General features: G+C 48.6%; 2 protein-coding genes across 8 annotated transcripts in view; one reads left to right on the top strand and one right to left on the bottom strand.

The window, feature by feature from the left end:
* LOC112398608 (RNA-binding protein 12) overlaps positions 1 to 13735 on the top strand; it is a 38545-nt gene extending 24810 nt beyond the window's left edge. For all 7 annotated transcript variants that reach the window (XM_024743313.1, XM_024743306.1, XM_024743308.1 and 4 more), the window contains 15 exons: positions 4726 to 4854; positions 4953 to 5132; positions 5286 to 5360; positions 5459 to 5530; positions 5669 to 5749; positions 5919 to 6008; positions 6124 to 6210; positions 6342 to 6428; positions 6522 to 6581; positions 6661 to 6794; positions 6900 to 6954; positions 7197 to 7248; positions 11300 to 11433; positions 11577 to 11813; positions 12025 to 13735. In XM_024743313.1, coding sequence (XP_024599081.1) covers positions 4726 to 4854; positions 4953 to 5132; positions 5286 to 5360; positions 5459 to 5530; positions 5669 to 5749; positions 5919 to 6008; positions 6124 to 6210; positions 6342 to 6428; positions 6522 to 6581; positions 6661 to 6794; positions 6900 to 6954; positions 7197 to 7248; positions 11300 to 11433; positions 11577 to 11813; positions 12025 to 12165 — 1614 coding nt within the window. In that variant the 3' untranslated portion in view covers positions 12166 to 13735. The remainder of the gene's footprint in view (positions 1 to 4725; positions 4855 to 4952; positions 5133 to 5285; positions 5361 to 5458; positions 5531 to 5668; positions 5750 to 5918; positions 6009 to 6123; positions 6211 to 6341; positions 6429 to 6521; positions 6582 to 6660; positions 6795 to 6899; positions 6955 to 7196; positions 7249 to 11299; positions 11434 to 11576; positions 11814 to 12024) is intronic.
* A 393-nt stretch (positions 13736 to 14128) lies between these two features.
* SPAG4 (sperm associated antigen 4) lies at positions 14129 to 19437 on the bottom strand. The gene is made up of 12 exons (XM_024743201.1): positions 19128 to 19437; positions 18516 to 18617; positions 18102 to 18168; positions 17856 to 17917; positions 17561 to 17604; positions 17202 to 17227; positions 16991 to 17099; positions 16650 to 16725; positions 16407 to 16522; positions 15912 to 16079; positions 15385 to 15474; positions 14129 to 15297 (listed from the first exon to the last, which is right to left on the bottom strand). The coding sequence occupies exons 1-12, from the start codon at positions 19435 to 19437 to the stop codon at positions 15148 to 15150; spliced, it is 1320 nt and encodes a 439-aa protein (XP_024598969.1). The 3' UTR covers positions 14129 to 15147.
* Between the last annotated feature and the right edge of the window lie 4012 nt (positions 19438 to 23449).

Here is a 23449-nt window from a genome sequence, read left to right as displayed (position 1 = left end):
TGCCAGACCGTCAAAATGGTACATTTAGTGCCTTCACTAACAACGTATGAGAATTCCACATCCTTGCTAACATTTGGTATTGTCAGTTTTTTACTTTTAGCCATTGTGATGGGTATGTAGTAGTATCTCATTGTGGTTTTAATTTGTATTTCGTTGATAACTAGTGCTATTGATCACTTCCTTTGATTATTTCCAATTCATATGTTTTCCTTTATGAAGTATCAGATCAATTTTTTTGCCCATTTTTAAATTGACTATCATTTAACGTTGAATTCTAGGAGTCCTGCATTGTAGAAGAGTACAACTTCTGCATTACTGCTGGACATTAGTTCAAATGGAAAAGGCATGAAGGTTTGAGTTGAGCAGAAGCACATTTACCATTTATTCAGTAAATGGTTATGAGTACCAACTAAGCATTAGTATTAGGGATACAGAAATAATACCTAGCCCCAGTTCCAAGGAGCCAAGATTATGAGGGTAGACAGACAAAAGTAAAAATTCTGATGTAGTGGTTTCACCGTTAAGTCACTAAATATTTACTGAGTACCTACCTACTATAGGATAGGTACTGTTGTAGGTATTGTACATATAGAGGTAGGCGAACCAGACATAGTTCCTACTCTAATACAGCTTATTGGTTTTCTGGAGTGTATGTGGGGGAAGACAGTGCAGAGCCCCTGAGATGGGGAATGAGATTGATGTTGAGTGTATGTGGATCAGAAATGAAACCTGGCTGGAACGTACTTGCATGACTAGATGATTAGTTAGGTGATGGTCAGGTCTTGCAGGGCTTTGTAGACCATGGTAAGAACTTTGGATTTTATTTTGAGTGTTTTGGGAAGCCATTCCAGAGTTTTAAGCAGAGAAGCGGCATGAGCTGGTTTCTGTTTGGCTAATAAACGCTGTGAGTGTGTATGTGTGTGTCCGCGCACGTGCATGTGCAAACACACACATACAGAAAAACTGGTGAAGAAACCACTGCAGTCATCCAGAGGAGAGAGAAATCCAACCTGGGGAAGGTGGGCAAAACTTCATATAAGAATAATGTCACAGCATAACCATGGATGACAAGGCATTTGCTAGGCAGAAAAGTCAGAGGTATCAGCGTGTGTTGTGTCTGTGTGTTTGAGAAACGAGAAATAGCTTTGGATGACTAGTTGGGTGGATGGTGGAACGGCAGGAGGTAGAACAGTCTAAGAAGGGCTTTGAAGGTTGAATTACAGGTGCAGGGTCATCGTATTAGACAATTACTTAGTTCTGTATAGGCCCTCTGGAGTTGTGCCACAAGGTGGCCATGCTAGGGAGTTAGGCTTTGAAACTAAGGGCCATGAGCGGCTACTATACAGGGCTTCTAGTTAGAGATTTTCCGGAAGCTGGCGTCAGGGATGACTAGGTAAGGCACTGGTATGGATGAAAAACCAGGGAGGAGGCAAGAAACAATGGGGCCTGAAGTTAGGTAGAAGTTGTTGAAGTGAAGGTATAGAGGCTTTGGGGTTAGAATGAATTGTCATGAGGACATGAGGTGTGGATTAGGGCAAAAAGCTAATGAGTCCCTTTAAAAAATACAAAACAAACAGTATAAAATATTGAAACAATACAGAAGTGTATAAGAGTGTGTAAAATTCTCACCTTTATTCCATTCCTCTGAGGTGTACCTAAAAGTTGCATTTATTTGGTGTGTCTTCCACTTTTTGTGTGTATTTATTTTGTATATGTATTTAAATCTATTGTATATACACATACAATTGAAGTTTAAAATGGGGTTATAGTCTTCTTACCATTTTTTTGCAACTTTATTTTTTCATATGATACCAGTATACTTCTGCCTTAATTGTTTATTTACCCGCTACTTGTCATTCCATTGACTAAGTACCGTAATTTACTTAGTCACCACCTATTGATAGACCTTTAAGTGGTCTCAGGTTTTTTACTGTTCTGAGCAATGGTGAAATGATCATTCTTCTTTATTTGTCTCTGTACTATGCAAACACTGCCTGAGAGAATGTGTGAGGTGAGAAGCATGGTGTCGGATTATGACGGGGGAAGTTGTGGTTCTGTTCCCTCAGGAGTATGTATTGTGCTCTGGATCTGTCCTTGGGGAACCTCCAAAGCAGTGATCAGGCTGGTCAGAAGTCTAAAAGCCACATTCTAGTGGCAATATTCAAAAGAACTGGGGCTATTTCTCCAGATTTTAGCTTGCAGTTCACTGCTTCCGGTATCAGATGGTTCTCAGAGGGAGACGGAATAAGGCTTTCTTGTGGAATTTTAGATGGGAAGAAATAGGAATAATGCGTACAAGTGAGAATTCAACAGACTTGGGTTAGTTTGGGTAGGACTTTATGGAGCAGGACTTTCTGATGATTGGATTATAAGAGTGGTGGGTTTTCCATCATTGGGTGCATTCAAGCAGAGACTGAGGTGCTATGGAGGGGACAGTATGTGAAGCAAGTTGAACTCTAAGAATCATTCCAATTTTGGTTGATAACAGCATTCAAGACAGAGACCATGAGGCACTAAGATGGGAATAGCACTAACTGGGCAGGGTTGGGAGAGGGATTGACTGCAGGTCAGTTTAGGGGAGGTTGAGGCTGGAGGCGTCCTGGGGTATAGTGCTGGGAAACCTGGAATGCTGAGTGAAGCTGGGTGAGAGATCTGACCTCGTCTGCACTCTTGGTACAGATGGTCGCAGGCGTATCGGTCGGGGGAACATAGGGTTAGTGAGGAGTCTGAGGATAACTGTAATGGTGACTTAGGAGGCGGGGTTTATATGGGAGTCATGGTGATCCATGCAAGAAGGTAGTGTTTCTAGCAAAAGGAATGGATGGAGAACCTTGGTGCTGTTTGATTGCCAGTCAGTTTGGAGATGGCTAAGCTGGGAGCAGAGGCTGGAGATGGCCTTTTGGATTTCCTGCAGCAAATATTTATTAGGTGCTTGAGACAGAGCAGTGAATAGAACAGACAGATATTCCTTCCCTCATGGAGGTTACATTCTAGTGGGGAAGACAAATTACATAAATATATATAGTATATTAGACAGTGATAAATGCTAAATAGAAAAAACAGGAAATGGGTATGTGATGTATCAGTGGTAGTAGGGTTGAAATTTTAGAGTGGCCAGAAAAGGAGAAACTTTTCCTTCAAACTGGAGATTTGTTTTTTTTTTTAATTTATTTTGGGCTGCGTTGGGTCTTCGTTGCTGCACACGGGCTTTCTCTCTAGTTGCGACGAGCGGGGGCTGCTCTTTGTTGCGGTGCGGGGGCTTCTCACTGCAGTGGCTTCTCTTGTTTCAGGGCACAGGCTCTAGGAGCACAGGCTTCAGTAGTTGTGGCTCGCGGGCTCTAGAGTTGCAGGCCCAGTAGTTGTGGCGCACGGGTTTAGTTGCTACACGGTACGTGGGATATTCCCAGACCAGGGCTCGAACCCGTGTCCCCTGCATTGGCAGGCAGGTTCTTAACCACTGTGCCACCAGGGAAGCCCAAGAAGATGATTTTGAATAGAGACCTAGAGAGAATGTGAGGGAACAGCAAGCCGTGTGGGTTATATGAGGGAAGAAAATTCTAGGCATTGAGGTAGAAACAAGCATATTTGAGGAATGACAAGCAGACCTGTGTTGCCAGAATGGAGTGAGCAAGAAGGTGTTAGGAGATCAAGTTAGAGAGATCTAGATCTTTCAAAACCTTGTAGGCCAATGCAGAGTTTGGATTTTTTCTAAGCAATGGGAAATCATTATTGGGTTTGGGTAGAGGTATGACATGACCTATGTTTTAACAGGATCACCCTGGTTGCTGTATTGAGAGTAGCCTGTTGGTGTGAGGATGAGGGAGTAGAGGTGAGGATGGCATAGGATAAGGGAGACCTGTTAAAAGAGGGTAATGCAGTAAGCCTGGTGAGAGATGATGATGGCTTGGACTAGGTAGTGCAAATAGTGAGGAGTTGGGGCTTCCCTGGTGGCGCAGTGGTTGAGTCTGCCTGCTGATGCAGGGGACACGGGTTCGTGCCCCGGTCCGGGAAGATCCCACATGCTGCGGAGCGGCTGCGCCCGTGAGCCATGGCCGCTGAGCCTGCGCGTCCGGAGCCTGTGCTCTGCAACGGGAGAGGCCACAACAGTGAGAGGCCTGCATACCGCAAAAAAAAAAATAGTGAGGAGTTGGACCTGAACAGCTGATCATAGGCTAGGAGAATCCATGTGGGGGATCATAACTCTGCCTCAAGGTGTAGAGCCCCAGGGTTAGTGGGAAAATCATTGGAGGAAGAGACTTTGGGGAGCAGAATCTAGATCATGGCTGTATTGGGGGCAGTATTGGGCTTGGAACTTGGATTAGGGTCTGGTCTGGAGCCAGTAAAGGCATCAGAGTGAGATTCATTGGTCTGTGAGAAGATCAGGGTTGGAGTCTGGGTCTGGGGAATGTTATTAGGATTGGGACCAGTTTTGGGCTGAGGACTAGTTTGGGGTCAAAGTTGTTGTTGGAGGCCAGTACACTTTTTCTGCATCTTCCCGTCATATTCTTGGACCAGGGTTGGTTGTAACCACCATCTCCCATCCCATTGAGCTTACCCAGGGGGATTGGAGGAATATGGAAGCTATAGGGGCTTCTCTTCCTTGGGTGTCATGGGGGTAGACACAGGCTCAGCCCTGCCTGGTTGAAGCCAGCTGACTTTACAAGTTGGGACCTACAGTCAGGGAGGGGTGAGGAAGGTGCTTGATTCAGGTCTTTTTCCCCCCAGATGGCCCACTGCGTGACCTTGGTTCAGCTGTCCATTTCATGTGACCACCTCATTGACAAGGACATCAGCTCCAAGTCTGACCCACTCTGCGTCCTTTTACAGGATGTGGGAGGGGGCAAATGGGCTGAGGTAAGAAGGACTATGGGGGATAAAGTTGTGGAGGGAGGCTAGGACTCTTTTGGGTTGGAAGGTGCATGACTGTGATGCTTATTGGCTTCTGCCCACAGCTTGGCCGGACTGAGCGAATACGGAACTGTTCGAGCCCTGAGTTCTCCAAGACTCTGCAGCTTGAGTACCACTTTGAAACAGTCCAAAAGCTCCGATTTGGCATCTATGACATAGACAACAAGACACCTGAGCTGGGGGATGATGACTTCCTAGGAGGGGCTGAGTGTTCCCTAGGACAGGTATGCACAGCCAGGGATTAGAATCCTTCAGACACAGGTTAAGTAAGAGCGCTGTCAGATAAACCAGACTGCTTGGAACTTGGAGGTTGGGGTCAAACAGGACCTAGCCTTGTCTGAGACCTTGGTACCCCACCCACCCCTGCTCTGCCCCAGATTGTGTCCAGTCGGATACTAACTCTACCCTTGATGCTGAAGCCTGGAAAACCTGCTGGGCGAGGGACCATCACGGTAAGGAGGAACTCTGCTGGGGTTTGTGGGTGGTTGTGTACTTATATCCATGAGGAATTCATGAGATGGTACAGTCTCCTGCTTCTTCCCCTACCTAGGTCTCAGCTCAGGAGCTAAAGGATAATCGTGTAGTGACCATGGAGGTGGAGGCCAGAAACCTAGATAAGAAGGTGTGTGTGGAAGGAGGCCTTGGGAGTTCAAGAATTAAGCGGACAGGGATGGTGTGTTGGAAGGGGAAGGGTGAGAAGGTCTTTCATAGTGGTTGTCAGATGCCTGAGTCTAAACTGCGGTCTCTGTGATATTGACAGGACTTCCTGGGAAAATCGGATCCGTTCTTGGAGTTTTTCCATCAGGGTGATGGGAAATGGCACCTGGCATACAGATCTGAGGTGTGAGACCCCTGGGATTGGGTATGATGGGGTAGGAGAGAATCTCCTGGGGCTTGTGATTACCAGGGTTTGGAGCACAGGGCTAAAGAGTCTGTATATGGGTAAGAAGAATGGCAGCTCCCCACATGCCAACGCAGAGCTCACTAGAGGCCTTGCCCTCCACCTTCAGGTCATCAAGAACAACCTGAACCCTACTTGGAAGCGCTTCTCTGTTCCCCTTCAACACTTCTGTGGGGGAGACCCCAGCACACCCATCCAGGTGAGGAGCTTGCCTCCTGAGTGGACTGAGCAGGGGCAGAGAGCCTGGGGAGGGATTTATTCTCACCTGCCACCTGCCTCCTGGTCTTTATATACACACACACCTTCCCTCCTAGGTGCGATGCTCCGATTATGACAGTGATGGCTCACATGACCTCATTGGTACCTTCCACACCAGCTTGGCCCAGCTGCAAGCAGTCCCAGTGAGTGCTGGCTCAGGGGTATTGAGGTGGGCCTAGGGGCTGCAGCTCCAGGAAGAGAGGGAGGGCAGGGCAGCTCCAATCCTAGCTAATGCTCTAGAAGTTTCCTACTCTAATTTTTCTTTCCTTACCAGGCTGAGTTTGAATGCATCCACCTTGAGAAACAGCAGAAAAAGAAAAGCTACAAGAACTCTGGAACTATCTGTGTCAAGATTTGTCAGGTGAGACAATAGCCCATGTGACCCAGTCTCTGACTTCTAAGCTCCGTGACCCCAACCCCTTCACTCCAGCTATGACCGTGGTTTCATCTACAGGTAGAAACAGAATATTCATTCTTGGACTATGTGATGGGAGGCTGTCAAATCAACTTCACTGTAAGTTGCTTCATCAGGGGCAGGAGCACAGATCCAGGGCACAAGGTGGCCTTCAGCTCCCCTCCTCTCCTCCTCCCAGGTGGGTGTGGACTTCACGGGCTCCAATGGAGACCCTTCCTCACCTGATTCCCTGCACTACCTGAGCCCAACAGGGGTCAATGAGTACCTGACAGCACTGTGGAGTGTGGGCAGTGTGGTTCAGGACTATGATTCGTAAGTAACTTTGTCTCTTGCCCGTCCCCACTTCCTGCAGATGCTTTAGCCTCTGGGCTTATGGTCCTCTCACTGCTTCTTCCCCCATTCACTGTCTTCCCACAGGGACAAGCTGTTCCCAGCATTTGGATTTGGGGCCCAGGTACCCCCTGACTGGCAGGTGAGTGTTTTTTTCCCCTCCCCTACTCCTGTTTTTAGTTTCAGGGTCCTGATTTTGGGGGGTGTAGTAAACTTGCTGCTTGGCATCCCAGAGTTGCAGAGATGTATCCTTACAGGCATGTATATAACAAATGCTCAGGACTAAATACCTCCTGTATGTTGCTTGGTACATACCATAATGCCCTTTTTCTTAGCACAAAAGTGGTCATGGGGAAAGAACCTCATTTTTTTTCTTGCCCTCAGGTCTCCCATGAATTTGCCTTGAACTTCAACCCTAACAACCCCTACTGTGCAGGTAAGTCCCCGATCCTCCAGCGTAAGGTATATCTGTCCATATCTAGAGAGGCAAGGGAGAATGGGGGTGGGGAGATAGACACCTGACTCCATTGGCCAGAGGAGTGGATTTTAGAGCTAGGCCTCTGGAGTCAAATCTTTATCCTGCCACTTGCTAATCATATGACTTGGGGCCAGTTGCTTAGCTTTTGTGTGCTTTGGCTTCGTAATAAGACTAAATATTATAGGATATTGAGTATTTAAGAAGATGCATATAAAGTTTGAAGCAGTAAGCCTGGCACATACTAAGTGTTCTCTAAACTATGAGAGCTGTTATTTTATCATTATTATCTTTGCCTAGAAGTTCACAGGGCATCAGTGGAAGCCTTGGTGCCTCCCTGCAGCTCTATTCAGGGTACTTTTTGCCCCACACTCTTTTGTCTAGAGAGGGCCAAACCCAGTGTTTCCCTAGCACCCACACAAGAGCAACAAGCTGAAGTGGAAAACTTGACCTGACCTGATCTGACCTGGGTTTTTATTTTTGACATGGGTTCAGACTTAGAGAAAAGTTGCAAGAATAGTTACAGGGATTCAGGTCACTGGGGATCCAGGGTCAGGGCCTGAGTCACAGGGGCTGTTATTTACCTTCATCCAGATTCCTCAGACATGGACATTTTACCACATTTGCTGTGTCATTCTCTCACTCAGATTTTCTCTCTTCCTCCTCTCTCTCTATATATATATACATTTTTTTCCCAGAAATGTTTGAGAACTGTGGTGAATAATCCCTGCCCCAAGTTTGCCTCCATGGCCCCATCAACTTTGCACTCATCATCATCTGCATGGCCCTTTATCCCTGAATACTTCAGTGTTCCCTAAAATCAAAGACATTCTCTTAAATAACCACAGTGCAATTCTCAAAATCAGGAAATTAACATCAATACAATACCGTTACTCAATCTATAAAATTTATTCAAAATTTTCCAGTTGTCCTCTTTTATAGCAAAAGAAAATCTTGGATCACACATTTCATTCAGTTGTCTTCCAGAGTTCTTCATGTCTTTCATGATATTGACATTTTTTAAGGTTAAAGGCCAGATCATTTGTAGAATGTCCTTCAGTTTGGGTTTACCTGATATTTCCTCATAATTAGATTCAAATTATGCATTTTTGGCGGGAATACCACAGAAGCCATGCTGTGTATTCAGGAGGCACATGATGTTGATTTATCCTCTTACAAGTCATATTAACTTCGATCACTTGGTTAAGGTAGAGTCTACCAGGTTTCTCTACTATACAAGTACTGTTATTTTCTTTTTTTTTTTTGCGGTACGCGGGCCTCTCACTGTTGTGGCTTCTCCCGTTGCGGAGCAACAGGCTCCGGACGCGCAGGCTCAGCGGCCATGGCTCACGGGCACAGCCGCTTCGCGGCTCGCGGCATGTGGGATCTTCCCGGACCGGGGCACGAACCCGTATCCCTTGCATCTGCAGGCGGACTCTCAACCACTGCTGTTTTTTTCTTTATATGTAATTTTAAAAAATTCTTTTTATGAAGTATAGTTGATTTACAATGTTGTGTTAGTTTCCAGTGTACAGCAAAGTGATTCAGTTTATATATATATATATATATATATATATATATACAGTTTATATACACACACACATATATATCTTTCTCATATTCTTTTCCATTATGGCTTATTACAGGATATTGAATATAGTTCCCTGTGTTACACAGCAGGACCTTGTTGTTTATCTATTTTATGTATAATAATTTGTATTGGCTAATCCCAAACTCCTAATTGATCCCTCCCCTATTCCCTTTCCCCTTTGTTGACCATAAATTTGTTTTCTATGTCTGTGAGTCTGTTTCTGTTTTGTACACAAGTTCATTTGTATCATATTTTTAAATATTTCACTTTTTATTTATTTATTTGGTTGCGCTGGGTCTTAGTTGTGGCAGGCGGGCTCCTTAGTTGCAGCTCGTGGGCTCCTTAATTGAGGCCACCAGGCTCCTTAGTTGTGGCATGCGAACTCATAGTTGCGGCATGCATGTGGGATCTAGTTCCCTGACCAGGGATTGAACCCGGGCCCCGTGCATTGGGAGCTCAGTCTTAACCACTGTACCACCAGGGAAGTCCCTGTATCATATTTTAGATTCCACATATGAGTGTTATTAGTCTTTCTCTTTCTGACTGACTTAGTGTGATAAGCTCTGGGTCCATCCATGTTGATGCAAATGGCAATATTTCACTCCTTTTTATGGCTGAGTAGTATTCCACTGTGTGTATGTGTCACGTCTTTTTTTTAATTCTAATTTTTAATCAATTTATTTATTTTTATTTTTTGGCCGTGCCGCGTGGCATGCGGGATCTTAGTTCCCCAACCAGGGATCGAACCCATGCCTCCTGCAGTAGAAGCACAGAGTCCTAACCACTGGACCACCAGGGAATTCCATGCATTTCTCTGATAATTAGCAATGTTGAGCATCTTTTCATGTGCCTATTGGCCATCTGTATGTCTTTTTTTTTCTTTTTAATAAATGTATCTATTTTTGGCTGCATTGGGTCTTCATTGCTGCATGTGGGCTTTCTCTAGTTGTGGCAAGCAGGAGCTACTCTTCGTTGTGGTGCACAGGCTTCTCATTGCGGTGGCTTCTATTGTTGTGGAGCACGGGCTCTAGGCGTGCAGGCTTCATTGGTTGTGGCTCGTGGGCTCTAGAGCACAGGCTCAGTAGTTGTGGTGCATGGGCTTAGTTGCTTCACGGCATGTGGGATCTTCCCAGACCAGGGCTCGAACCGTGTCCCCTGCATAAGTAGGCGGATTCTTTTTTTGCTCACGGGCCCAGCCGCTCCGTGGCATGTGGGATCTTCCCGGACCGGGGTACGAACCCGTGTCCCTGCGTCGGCAGGCGTACTCTCAACCACTGCGCCACCAGGGAAGCCTGGTAGGCGGATTCTTAACCACTGTGCCACCAGAGAAGTCCCTGTATGTCTTCTTTAAAGAAGTGTCTGTTTAGGTCTTTGGCCCATTTTTCGATTGGGTTGTTTTTTTTGTTACTGAGTTGTGTGAGCTGTTTGTATATCTTAGATATTAATCCCTTGTCGGTCGTATCATTTCCAAATATTTTCTCGCAGTCTGTAGGTTGTCTTTTCGTTTTGTTTACGGTTTCTTTTGCTGTACAGAAGCTTGTAAGTTTGATTAGGTCCCATTTGTTTATTTTTGCTTTTATTTCTATTTCCTTGGGAGACCGACTTAAGAAAACATTGGTACAATTTATGTCAGAGAATGTTTTGCCTATGTTCTCTTTTAGGAGTTTTATGGTGTCCTGTCTTATATTTAAGTCGTTAAGCCATTTTGAGTTTATTTTTGTGTATGGTGTGAGGGAGTGTTCTAACTTCACTGGTTTGCACGCGGCCGTCCAGCTTTCCCAACAGCACTTACTGAAGAGACTATCTTTTCTCCATTGTATATTCTTGCCTCCTTTATCAAAGGTAATTGACCATACGTGTGTGAGTCTGTTTTTTTTTTCCTTTTAATTAATAATTAATAAGTATCCTTTGGGAGGATACTTTGAGGCTGTATAAATATCCAATCACTCATCAGTTTTTACCCTCTAGTTCTAGAATCCATTGATGATCCTTGCCTGAATCAATTATCTCTGATTGTCAAATGATTCTATAATTTCTCCTTCTACATTTATTAAGGAAGAACGTTTTCTTCTCTCCCATTATTTAATATCTCTGTGGATTCTTATGTTATTAAATGGGTTATAATTCATTATTTTATTAAGTGGGTTATAATCTGATGCTCTCAGCACTCCTAGATTTGTTCAGGGGATTCCCCCTAATCTGGGTTTTAATTCAAGCTGTGATTTAGGGCATGTGCCTTTCCTCTCTTTGGCCTTAATTTTCTCATCTGTAGGAGAGGGTTAAGAACTGTGGGTTACAGGGATGATTGAATGAAATGCACCCAGGTTCCTAAATCTCCTTGGCCAGTATAGAGTGATGTCAGGACTAGCTGAACCCTGACAGGCCCAGTATTTTATAGTATTCTTTGCCTTTCTTTTCTAGGCATCCAGGGCATTGTGGATGCTTACCGCCAGGCCCTGCCCCAAGTTCGGCTCTATGGCCCTACCAACTTTGCACCCATCATCAACCATGTGGCTAGGTTTGCAGCCCAGGCTGCACATCAGAGGACGGCCTCGGTGAGGGTCATGGGAGGTAGCGGGTGGGGAGAGGGGACTTGGTCAGGGCCTCCCTTGTAACAGGAGGCTTCTTGTCAGTGTGGGAATATGTGGCTGGAATGTTTAGAGGGTCTGCCTCAGTATATGAATGAACTTGCCCTTAGCAATACTTCGTGCTGTTGCTGCTGACCGATGGTGCTGTGACAGATGTGGAGGCCACACGTGAGGCTGTGGTTCGTGCCTCCTTCTTGCCCATGTCAGTGATCATCGTGGGTGTGGGTGGTGCTGACTTCGAGGCCATGGAGCAGCTGGATGCTGATGGTGGACCCCTGCGTACACGCTCCGGGGAGGCAGCTGCTCGTGACATAGTGCAGTTTGTGCCCTACCGCCGCTTCCAGAATGTGAGTAGGGACAAGCTTGGTGGAGTCTGTCCACCGAGAGGTGGAGTTTAGTCTTCCACCTCTCCCTGATGTGAGTGGGGATACTTACCCTTTCATCTGAGCCTGGGGCAGGGTTGGGTGTTGGATTTTGTATCCTTTCTGGGGTATGAAATGTAGACCTGGGGAAGCTGTCATGGGTCATCACTGAACTTGCCCCTCTTCTCCTTGGCAGGCCCCTCGAGAGGCACTGGCGCAGACTGTACTTGCAGAAGTACCCACGCAACTGGTCTCCTACTTCAAGGCCCAAGGTTGGGCCCCACTCAAAGCACTTCCACCTGCAGCCAAGGGCCCTGCACAGGTCCCTCAGGCCTAGATTCCCTTGGAGGGGTAGACTGTGGCCAGTCCTCAGTCCTGTGTTCCTAAGGTCCCCCAACCCTGAACACATTCCCTAGTGCTAGCACTTTATGTTTTATACTTTTATGCTTACTTTTATACTTGCTATAGCCACTCTTGATGTCACCTGCTTGTCCCTGGAGCCTCTCATTCAATAAAGATCAATGAAGACCACACTTTTCTACCACTCTGTGTTTCTGGGTGGGAATCTGCTACTAGCCACGTTTACTTCTCCTCTCTGAGCTTATTTGTTGACCTTAGGGATTGTTGAGTGAAGGATTCATCTGATATAATAGCCCCACTCAAAGAAATTGGGTATTCCTGGTCACATATCTAGAGACACTGACTCTGTTTTTGAAAATGCAAAGACTGAATGTAAGCCAAACACCTAGCCTGCCCTGCCTCAGAGCAGAGCTGAGCTGTGAACACAGACAAGGTGGAAAGTGCTAGGGGAGGGCTGAGTTTTAAGATGGAGCAGGAGCTATGCTAGACTTCCTGGAGGGATGGAGCAGTGGTGGTTCTAGTCCTAAAAATAGGCTATAAGCCTAAATTTTTTAATAGCTAATTTTTTTTCTTACTAGAAAATAAATGTGTATATTCATTTTAGGAAAAAATAAATATCACCCAAACTCCTATGTCCCAATAAAATATTTGGTGCATATTTTTTAGTACTTTATGCATATTTTTAGTGATACATGTTTTTTTGTTTTACAAAATTGGGATCATACCATACATACTATGTTAGTATGCTTTAAATGTTTTTAAAATGTGTGCTAGTTAGTACAGAATTATTTCAAATATAAATATTGTATAAAATAGATTATGGAGCAGGGTATATTTTCTAGGCTGACAGATTTTTCCCCAAATAGATATTATACTGTTTGCACTTTGTTTTTATTGTATTTTGGGTATTTTATCCATTAGAACTTACTGCTGACCTCATTTTTTCTAATGCTTGTGTATGAGTGTACTATAGCTTATTTAGCCAATCCCTAATTTATCAAGATTTGGGTCCCTTCTAGTTTTCTTCTGTTATAACAAACAGTGCTGTAAGGAATATCCTTCTACATTTATCTGTGCATTTACAGGAATGTTTCTGAAGGATTTATTCCTACAAGTGAAAATGCTCAAAAGATAGGAATATTTAACATTTTAATAGATATTATAAATTGCCTTTCATAACAATTTTTTACCCATTTTGTTAATCTGACAGGCAAAAAAAATCTCATTTTTAGTTTGAATTTATTTATGAAGGCTAGGTATCATTTTATATGTTTATTTGTCGATTGTATTTCTTCTGAACAGCCTTTTTATAGATTGTTGTTGTTGTCCTTATAGCCCTTATTCTGTTACATTCAGTTATTAATACATGTTGAAAATATTTCCTCCAAGGCTATTGTCTTTTCAGTTATAGTATCTTTTGGTCTATGTAACTCTTCGGATATGGAAATTAAAAATTTTTATGTATACCAACCTAGCTTGCTTTTTAAGAAATTATTCATATATCATTATTTACTTTTCATGACATTAAACATTCCCTTATATTACCATTTCTATTGTCTCCATATTAGTTTTGTAGTGTACTTTGTCTTCTTAGATACTATTTCCATTTTTTTCCTTCATGAACAACAGTAGGATGGACATCCTTAAAGTATTAACTTAGATTATACCTAGGTATCCTTTGGATCCATGCTTAGAAGTGGAATTGCAGTGATTAAAAAGTATAAAAAAATTTAAGGCTTGGGGCTTCCCTGGTGGCGCAGTGGTTGAGAGTCCGCCTGCCGATGCAGGGGACACAGGTTCGTGCCCCGGTCTGGGAAGATCCCACATGCCGCGGAGCGGCTAGGCCCGTGAACCATGGCTGCTGAGCCTGCACGTCCGGAGCCTGTGCTCCGCAACGGGAGAGGCCACAACAGTGAGAGGCCGGCGTACCGCAAAAAAAATTTAAGGCTTTTGGTACTTACTATGAAGTTGCCCTCTAGAAAAGCTGTATTAGTTCATTAGTTAGAAAACCTTAGGCTTTAAGAGTAATAACCCCAAAATTTAAACAGATGGATGCATGTTCCACTCCCCCCACATACTCATGCATTCCACTTTCTAGAGGTGTAACCACTGTTAATAGTCTATATATTCTTCCAAAACATGAACACACTACAAAGGATCCTAATGGTCAAGATGTTGCGTGTTTCTTTGTTCACACTTGTTTTCCTTTTCTCCTCTTGGCCTGGGTAGAACTCATTAACCCTTTAATGTTCGTCTCCTCCCTCTTTTTCCCTCCCATTCTACTTTTGACCCTTAGAGTGAAGAGTTGTTGGATCAATGGATTCTCCCATTTTCTGGAGCATCGTCTCTCCCCTATGAGGCTCCTTGAGGGCAGGGACTGGTAAATACTAGACCACCTGTACTGTGCCTAGCATAGTCGTGCACTCAGGTCCCAGTAAAGACAACCTGAGTAAAGGCGACCAGGCCTGCATCAACTCTGACTCAGATGCTTCCTAGAGGTTCTCAAGTCTCCCTAGTTTTTACCTGAAGGGGTAGTTCCTCCTCCACCTGCACCTAGCAAGAGTTGGGGTGAGAATTGAGGTGCACAAGCATGGCTTCATGCTGACTGGCAGCTCTGCAAGAGGGCGGTAGGCTTGGGGTCCTGCTGTGTTTAAGCTCATTAGCTGTGTGACCTTGAGCAACTTTCCTGACCTGAGTGGCTTCTGCCTCTGTGGCTGTGAAGATTAGTTAGGGTAAGGCATGTAACGTCCAGAGTACTGTCTGGTGCACATGGTAAACACTCCATAAACGTCATCTACTGCTGCGCCCTCAAAGAGGGCGTTTTGGTAGACGCCCCAACCATGTTTATATACCAAAGGCAACTAGAGCGCCACACACCCCTCTTCCTGCAGTAGCCCTCCCAGCACTGATCCAGCTTCTTTCAGCATAGACCTCCACTCTACTCCAACAATCAGCATGTTTAATGGGCCCCCCCTGTGGCACTGTCCCCTGCCCCCTCTGAGGTTTGAATGCCGTGGGCTCGGACTCGATACAAGCATGTGAAATGGGGGTGGCCCCAGTTGCTTAGAATCTGGATCTTCACCTTGGGAAAGGCAGCTGGGGGGTCATTCTGGGGAGACAAATGGATCATGCCAAGGCCTGGTCTCCCAAGGACTGCCTTCCTCCCCAATATTCCTTCACTGTGAGACAAACATACCTCTAGGTGGAAAGTCTGAATCTCAGATTTCTCCACATCGAAGGTGAATTTCCCCAAGAAAACTTCAGTCTCATCATCAACCTGGAGGCCCTAGTAAGTGAAGAATGAGTGGAGGAACAGTGAGGCACAGGTGGAGGAGGGAGAGTAACTGTTTAGCACCAATTCTGTTCAGTATCTGTATGCATACTCTCATTTATTTTTTGGTGTTAGGATAGTATAGTGTGGAATGTGGGCTCAAAGAAATCAAGTTGCAAATTTTAGTTCGACCACTTGCACTTCATAGGTTGTTGTGTGGATGCAAGGATATATAATCCATGTAAAGTACTCTGCACAGAGTAAGCACTCAATAAACCATAACTAATATTTGAATATGGTTATAATTATAACCTGCAGCAGCCTTGAGAGGCAAGTGGTAGTATCTCCATTTTATGGATGAGCGAGCAAAGACTCAGTAGTCTCAGTTTTCATGACTGCCTTGTGCTCTTTAGGCAAAAATCCCCCACCTCCTTGGCCTCAGCCCCACTTACATAGACTGCGAAGTCACGAGGGGCGCTCTTGGCTCCCCGGGTGTGTGCCACGCTGGGCGGTGGATGCTGCAGAGTGACGTCGCTCAGCTGCACACGACCCGGCAACTGGATCACCACCTGGCCCTGGTCGCCCTCAAAAGCCCAGCAATTCCCAGGGAACACATCTGGCTGCAGGCGGGCAGACAGACACACAGTCCATCAGAACCACAGGACAGGTTGACCCCATTATGGGCCCCGCCCAGTCCTCCAACCCCAGCCCGGTGTCCACCCAGGGCCCCAGTACTTAGCAGGGCCAGGTCTCTCCAGTATCACGTTGTCCTCGGCCTCACCCAAAGCCTCACCCCAAACAAGCCAGGCCCTGCCTCCAGGACTTCTGCCCAGCAGGGCCCCGCCTGGCGCCACGCCCTCAGTTCAGTCAGGTCCCACCCCAGGGGAGCTGCGGGGGTCCTTTTCCCAGAGTCCCGCCCCGTTCAGCGATCTAGGTTCCAGGCCCACCTCCAGGATAACCATGGGCGGTCGCGCATAGTTCCAGAAGCTGAAGCGATTCCAGAAGTAGGCAGTGTTCGCATCCTCGTAGTCGGGGGACGTCTTCTCTAGGTCGATGGAGGCTCCTGGAGCCGGGAGAAGCAAACACTCAGGGGCTCCTAGGCCTGACTGACAGCTGGGGCAGGGTCTGTTTGAGGTTGGTCTCCTGGAGCCAGTCATGTGCATAGTTCTGTCTGTGTCTCTGAGTCTTACCCACAGAGCTCAGCGCATAGTCGGGTTTCCGCACAAAGTCCTCACTCAGCCTCTGGAATACGAGTTTGGCCACTCTCTGAAAAGAGAGAGGGCGGGGCCTGGAGGGGCGGGGCTTGCGGGTAGCTTTTATAGTGGGGCAGAGTTCTCCGGGGATAGACTTTGTGGGCCCCGGGAGAAATTCCAAAGGCGGGGCTCTAGGCAGGGCCTTAAGGCTCAGGACCCAGGGAGCGGAGCTGCAAGGTGCGCCGGGACTGTGCAATGGGCAGAGCCACGGGGCCAGGCTCCTGGGGCCCGAGCTCCTGGACCTGGTTCTGAGAACAGGATGAGTCTGCGGGGCTCACCTCGCTGTTGGCTGCGCGAACGCTGGACACCTCCTTGTGGAGTTTAACCAGCTCAGCCCGGAGCTGCTGCAGCTGCTGCCCCTGGGAGCGCACACGCTCGTGGTATTCGCTGCAGACAGAAGGTTGGCACGGTGCAGTTGGCTCCCTGTCCCCCTGGACACTTCAGCACCTTTGAGGCCCCCAACTCCCCACCCCAGGTGCCCTCTCTCACCTTAGAGTCAGTATCTCCTTAGGTTCCTGTTGGAGGGAGGAGGGAGGGACAAAATACCGTGCTGCTGAGCTCCCACCCACCTCCGTTCCCACCTCAGTGTGGGAGGCCAGACTCAAAGGGCCTTGCTTCTGAGGACTGCCAACCCCTGCCCCCCTGCCCTGCCCTTCCAGGACCTCTCAGAGACAGACCCTCAAGCACCTCTGGGCACAATCCTTCAGAAATCTCCTGTTTATATCCAGCCTTTCCTTAGGGTTATAGCTTCCAGCACTGCCCTGCTCCCAGCGGCCCAGGGGACTCCACACAACCTGCAGGTTCACAGCCTGCCAACCACCCACCCCGGGACAGTCTCCCCGACTCACATTCTCCAAAGGAGGGGCCAGGTACCGGAGTCCCCACCAGAGTGCTGGAGAAAGAGGGGGCTGGTCTCAGGGGAAGAGAAGGGAGAGGGTTTCCCTGGCATAAAGGGGACAGTGGGGAGAGAAGAGGCTTGAAGGGGCTGAGTCTGAGGGGGGGACTAGAAGGCTCTGAAGGGGACTGTGAGGATCTGTGAGCCTCTGAAGAGACTGAGTGGGCTGAAGGGTACAGGAGAAAATGTACCACGTTTGCCTCCAAAGCAGCCAGGGCTAGGGCCTAGGGAATTCACCGCCCTCTCACCTGCCAGAAAGAGGCTCAGCAGTGACACAGCCGTGAGCAGGAAGCGGATGGAACAGACCTCCCTAAAGAACCGGAGGGAGGCTGAGGCCCCGATACCCTAGCGAACCCCACGGACCCCACCCCAGTGTCCTAGACCCAGCTCCTGTGAACACAGGTGTGAATCGGCTCAAGCCGCAGCGGGGTCTGGCCCTGCTCCCCACCCCCTCAAGGAGCAGCCCCTGGGGCTCCCCTTTCCTTCCCTCTGACCTGTACACACTGACCAGCACACCTCCTACCAGGGATAACAACACTCTCAGCACCTGGAAGAGTGGGCCTGAGGAGAAGAGAGGGGGCTCAGAGAAGGGACTAGGCTTAGGGAGGGGGAGAGGTGAGGGGCTCACAGAGCGTGGTGTTCGAGGTTCAGAAGGGGCTTAGGAAGGGGGCTCGGGGATAGGGACTCAGGAACAGCGGTGTGGGCTAGGAGAATTAGATGCGGGTGAGGAGAATGATTTGGATTCTCATTCTCAGGGCAGATGGATCGGGCTCAGAGAAAGAGCTGGAGAATCAGACACGGGCTGGGGGCTCAGAACTGAAAACAGGGCCCCAGAGGTGAGAAATGGAATTCGGAGAGGGGGGCCAGAGGGTCAGAGGGGATCTGGGCTGGGCTGGCCTGGCCCGTACTCAGGAAGCTCTTGGACACTCGCGGGGGAGGTATCTCCTGCCTCAGATCCAGAGTCGAGAGGTCGAGCTGCTCCTCAGGGACACCGGGAGAGCCAGCCGGTTCTGCGGGAGCCCAAGGGGCTCCATTGAGGCCTTGCGCACCGCAGGCCCGCTGTTTCCCCGGCACCTGGCCGCAGGTTCCCCAGCCCAGAAGCAGAGCAGCCTCAGAGGCTTTGGTCCCAATGCAGCCGCATCCCGGGTCTCTCGCAGCACTCTGACGCCCCCGCGCCCAGAAAGCTCAGTCTAGCCGTGGTCCCACCTCCCAAACGGTGGCCCCGCCCCCAGCCTTAGGTCTTGATACGGCCCCATTTCCCTGGTAGCCAACTCACGCTAACACCGAGGCCGCGCCTCCTCAGTGGTGCCCAATCACAGGACTTTCCCCGCCCCTCCCCAGGACAGTCCACCACACCGAGGGCCCCCTTTGGGGCATCTTATCTAGTACCTCCTCTTTTCACCCTACAGGTCCCGCCCCTTAGGAGGCGCCCAGATAGTTTTATCCCGCTTCCGCGCCAAGCCCCACCCCTTAGGCCCCACCCACTCCCTCCTCTCACCCGGTTTCGACCCCGCCCGCACCCGAGGCCCCGCCCCTCACGGTTGCCGCGCCACAGGCGGTCGGCCCACTGTGGCTCCGAGGCGCCGGCTTCAGCCGAGAGCTTTCAGCCCTTGTGGTTCTTCCGGGCACTCCAGCGCTCATGGCGGGCTCACCGCAGCTAGAGCCCCGGGCTCTTCTGCCCTCGGGCTCCCCGGGCTCCGGCCCAGCTGACCGGTGCCCGCAGCTGTCCCCCGAGGTGACGCTCATAGAGCTGTTGCTGTTGTCGCTGTAGAAGTTGGTCGTGTGCTTGTGCGGGAACGCGGCAGAGCCCGGGCGGGGGCTTCGCTGCATCCTGACCCCGGGCTGCCCCCCTCACGGACGCCAAAATCACCGCCTGAGCCGCCAAGGCCCTCGGCCCTCCCTCAGCAGGTGCGCGCCGCCGGTACCCCAAGGACTCTGCGTGCAGCCAGCGTGCCCGGCGGCCTGACCCAACCCTCTCCCCTATATCTGGGCCTGGCTGCTGACTTCATAGAGGAGACCAGGGTCTCCGCCGAACGCTCTGGTGTGGAGTCACAGAGCTAGTCGTGACGTCACTGGGGAGCCTTGGCAGTGTCTCTTATTCTTTCCCAGGTTAAAGCAAGCAGTGACATCACAGCACTTCCCAGAACACCCCGTCCAAAACTACACTCTGCGTAAAAGAATTTCTGTCCCCCTTCCTGCTTTGTTTTTCTCCTTAGCACTTATTACTGACATGCTATGTGTTTTCTTTTTCTTTCTTTCTTTCTTCCTTCCTTCCTTCCTTCCTTCCTTCCTCTTTCTTTCTTTCTTTCTTTCTTTCTTTCTTTCTTTCTTTCTTTCTTTCTTTCTTTTTTCTTTCCTTTCTTCCTCTCTTTCCATAACTGTTACTCCCAGTACAGCAGTAAACTTTATGAAGGCAGGGATTTTTGTTTTGTTCACTACTGTATCCTCCAGCGCCTAGATAGGCCTAGCATGTAGTAGGTGCTCAAATATCTGTGAATGAATAAATGTTAAGGAGCAAGGGATCACCCACAGCACTTCTCAATAAAGTCTTTTTAGTTTCTTAGTCTCTTTTGCTCTACAACCCATCAGGCCCCTCCTCTCATCCTAGTCATTAGGCCAGAGAACTCTGACCTCAGGGATCTGTGGGTTCCTCTCCCAGACCCATATTCACCAGGGGTCTGTGGGGTGAGAATTCAGTACCCACCAATCTCCATACCCACAATCAGACCATCTGAGTCACCTAGAAGGGAATGAGGAATCACACATGATCACAGCCAAGAGACCAGATGTTCCCAAACTCCTGCTGTGCAACAGGACAGTACCAGTGCAGCTTATAGAAATTCAGGTTCCCAGGCACACCTTGAGATATTACCTTAGCATTTCTAGAGTGGGTGCAGGAATTTTCATGTATATTTTTTTAAAGATTTATTTATTATTTATATATTTTATTTATTTTTGGATGTGTCAGGTCTCAGTTGTGGCATACAGGCTCTTCCTTGCGGTGCGCGGGCTCCCCTCTAGTTGTGGTACGAGGGTTTTCTCTTCTCTAGTTGAGGCTCGCGAGCTCAGTAGTTGTGGCATGTGGGCTTAATTGCCCGGAGGCATGTGGGATCTTAGTTCCCCGACCAGGCATCGAACCCACATCCCCTGCATTGTAAGGTGGATTCTTTACCACTGGACCACCAGGGATGTCCCAGAATGTGCATTTTTTAAAAAATTAATTATTTATTTTTGGCTGCGTTGGGTCTTTGTTGCTGCACACGGGCTTTCTTTTTTCTAGTTGCAGCGAGCGGGGGCTACTCTTCATTGCGGTGCGCAGGCCTCTCATTGCGGTGGCTTCTCTCGTTGCGGAGCACGAGCTCTAGGCGCGCGGGCTTCATTAGTTGTGGCACGTGGGCTCAGTAGTTGTGGCTCACAGGCTCTAGAGCACAGGTTCAGTAGTTGTGGCACATGGGCTTAGTTGCTCTGCGGCATGTGGGATCTTCCCAGACCAGGGCTCGAACCCACGTCCCCTGCATTGGCAGGCGGATTCTTAACCACTGTGCCACCAGGGAAGCCCAAAATGTGCATTTTTAACAACCACATGTGTGATCCTGATTAGGGACCATACTTTGAAAAGCAGTGCAGTTCATCCTGTGCATATTACACAGCTAGGCAAATAGGTCCAGAGAGGGGAAAGGATTTTCCTGAGACCAAAGATTAGAATTCCAAAATCCTGCCCTGGAGTTCAGTACTCACCAGTAAACCACCAGTAAACCCCAAATGAAGGACCTCTAGCTTTTGGTTAAGAAGTGTTTTGAATACCTGCTATGTACAAGCTAGGGACACACATTCAGTCACTCATTAATTCAATAAATGTGTTGAGTGCCTCCATGCTAATGCTGGGAGCTAGGGGATTCATTTATTAATACATCCATTCGGGCCGTGTTTTGAGGGTTTGCAATGTGCCAGACCCTGAGGACAGTGAAGTGAACAAGGAACAACATGAGGTCCCATGTCCTTGAGTCCTCACAGGCTAGCAGAGACCAGCCTGGGGTCTGGCCCTCTCCCCTTGCCTCCATCCCCACCCTGTCGCAGCTCCCACCCTACAAGGAGGCAGGAAGGAGGCTGAAGCTGGTGCAGGCAGGGAGGACTGAGCTGACCACAGGGACCTTACCCCTATCTCTCTGTCTTCCCACTTCCTCCCTACCCGTGACCCCCAGGCCTGCTGATTTTGTGTTTGACTAAAGGGCAGGGATTGCTGAACCTGCTGGGTGAGTCCAGTGAGTCAGAGGCGATTCAGGTGGGTGGGCAGGTGGGCAGGAGGGCAAGCAGGCAGAGGCAGAGCCATTGGCCCTGGGACAATGGCTCTGACCGTGTGTGTGCGGCGACTGACAGGGCTGCCGGGCACCTATGACCTACAGGTGAGGCTCAGCTTTCGAGGTGAGGTTTGCAGGGGTGCTCTGAGAATTTTTGGAACTGGAGAGCTCCAGTTCCTCCATTCCCCAGGCCCCCCACCCCATCCCTAGGCATCTCTACAGCCTGTCCCCTTTCTCCCCAAGTCCAATGTCTCCAGCTCTCTGCTTCCCTCCCTCCCTATCTTCTATGTCTCTTTAAGGGTGAGTCCAGGGGGATTAGACCCTGGGCCAAGAGTGAATGGAGGGATGATTTTTTTGTGTGCGTGGGGAGGAGCTGATAAATAACTAGATTCAATTCTGAGCAGGTTTTATCCAGAAGACAAGGAGAATTCACTGTGGTCAAGAAGCAGATATCGGTGAGGTCAGTGGGGTTGGATTCTGGATGGGGAGAAGCTGATCTGTGCCCCATATGAGTCCATCCTTGGTTTGGGAGGTTTATTCCTGGCTTTGGGAGGTATAGTCTCAGGAGGTGGGGTTGATTTCCGGCTAAAGAGGTTAGACTCAGTTTGGGCAAGTCAGAATCAAGACTGGGGGGGATTAGTTCTTGATTGGTAGTTAGCCCCAGATCAGCGCTAGTTTAGGAGGGTTGGTTCCAGGTTTAGGAGATCAGTCATAGAGTTAGCTCTCAGTTTTTAGGGTTGGCTCCTATTTCAGACTCTGGATTAGGGGTCAGTGTCAGCCCAGCATTGGGTGTCACATGGTTCCTCCAATTCCCAGCTGTTCCGTTGGCCACACTATGAGGCTCCACTGGCTGGGGAGTGACTGTCTGTACAGGTGGTCAACTGCAGCCTTGTGTTCAGCCCCAGGTGAGCAGGCCTGGGGAGCCAAGGATGCAAGTAGGGGTAGGGGGTGGCTTGTGACCATTCTCCTGGGTCATTCTTCTGCTTCATGCCACACCCCCAGGTCTCTGGGGACGCTGGTGATATCCCTGCAGCAGCTACAGACTGCAGGGCATTTGGTGCTTCAGGAGGCCCTAGTGGATGAGAATCTGCGCGTGTCCCCAGTGAGTTCCGTCAGCCCCCAGCCTGCCACCCCTAAGCCTGAGTGTCCCTCTAGACAGAGGGTTCCGTTTCTCCGGGGGGAAACCCAGACCCAGACAGGAGTGGTAACAAGGCCCCTGAGCCAGGGCGCCTTTCATTACAGCCCCCAGGCCAAGATTCGGGTTCAGCTCTGAGGGCCAGAGTTGTGTGGCAAGGGAAGATAAGGAGCTCCGTGCTGCTCCCTGACCCTGTACCAGGCGCAGCTGCTGTAGGGGACAAAGATGAACCTGGCTGGATTCTCCTGGTGTTTCATGGAGGGGCAGTAGAGCCTGGTAGAAATGAACCTGGGTTCAAATCTCAAGTCCACCACTTCCCAGCTGAGAACTTGGACAAGTTATTCAGCTTATCTAGGTTGTTTCCTCACTTACCTTATGTGGAGTTGTACAAAATGTCCAGCTTTTCATT

The sequence above is a fragment of the Neophocaena asiaeorientalis genome, unplaced genomic scaffold (genome assembly GCF_003031525.2).
Source record: "Neophocaena asiaeorientalis asiaeorientalis breed wild unplaced genomic scaffold, Neophocaena_asiaeorientalis_V1.1 scaffold82, whole genome shotgun sequence".
NCBI classification, from domain to species: Eukaryota; Metazoa; Chordata; class Mammalia; order Artiodactyla; family Phocoenidae; genus Neophocaena; species Neophocaena asiaeorientalis.
This window is presented reverse-complemented; position numbering and strand designations above follow the sequence as displayed.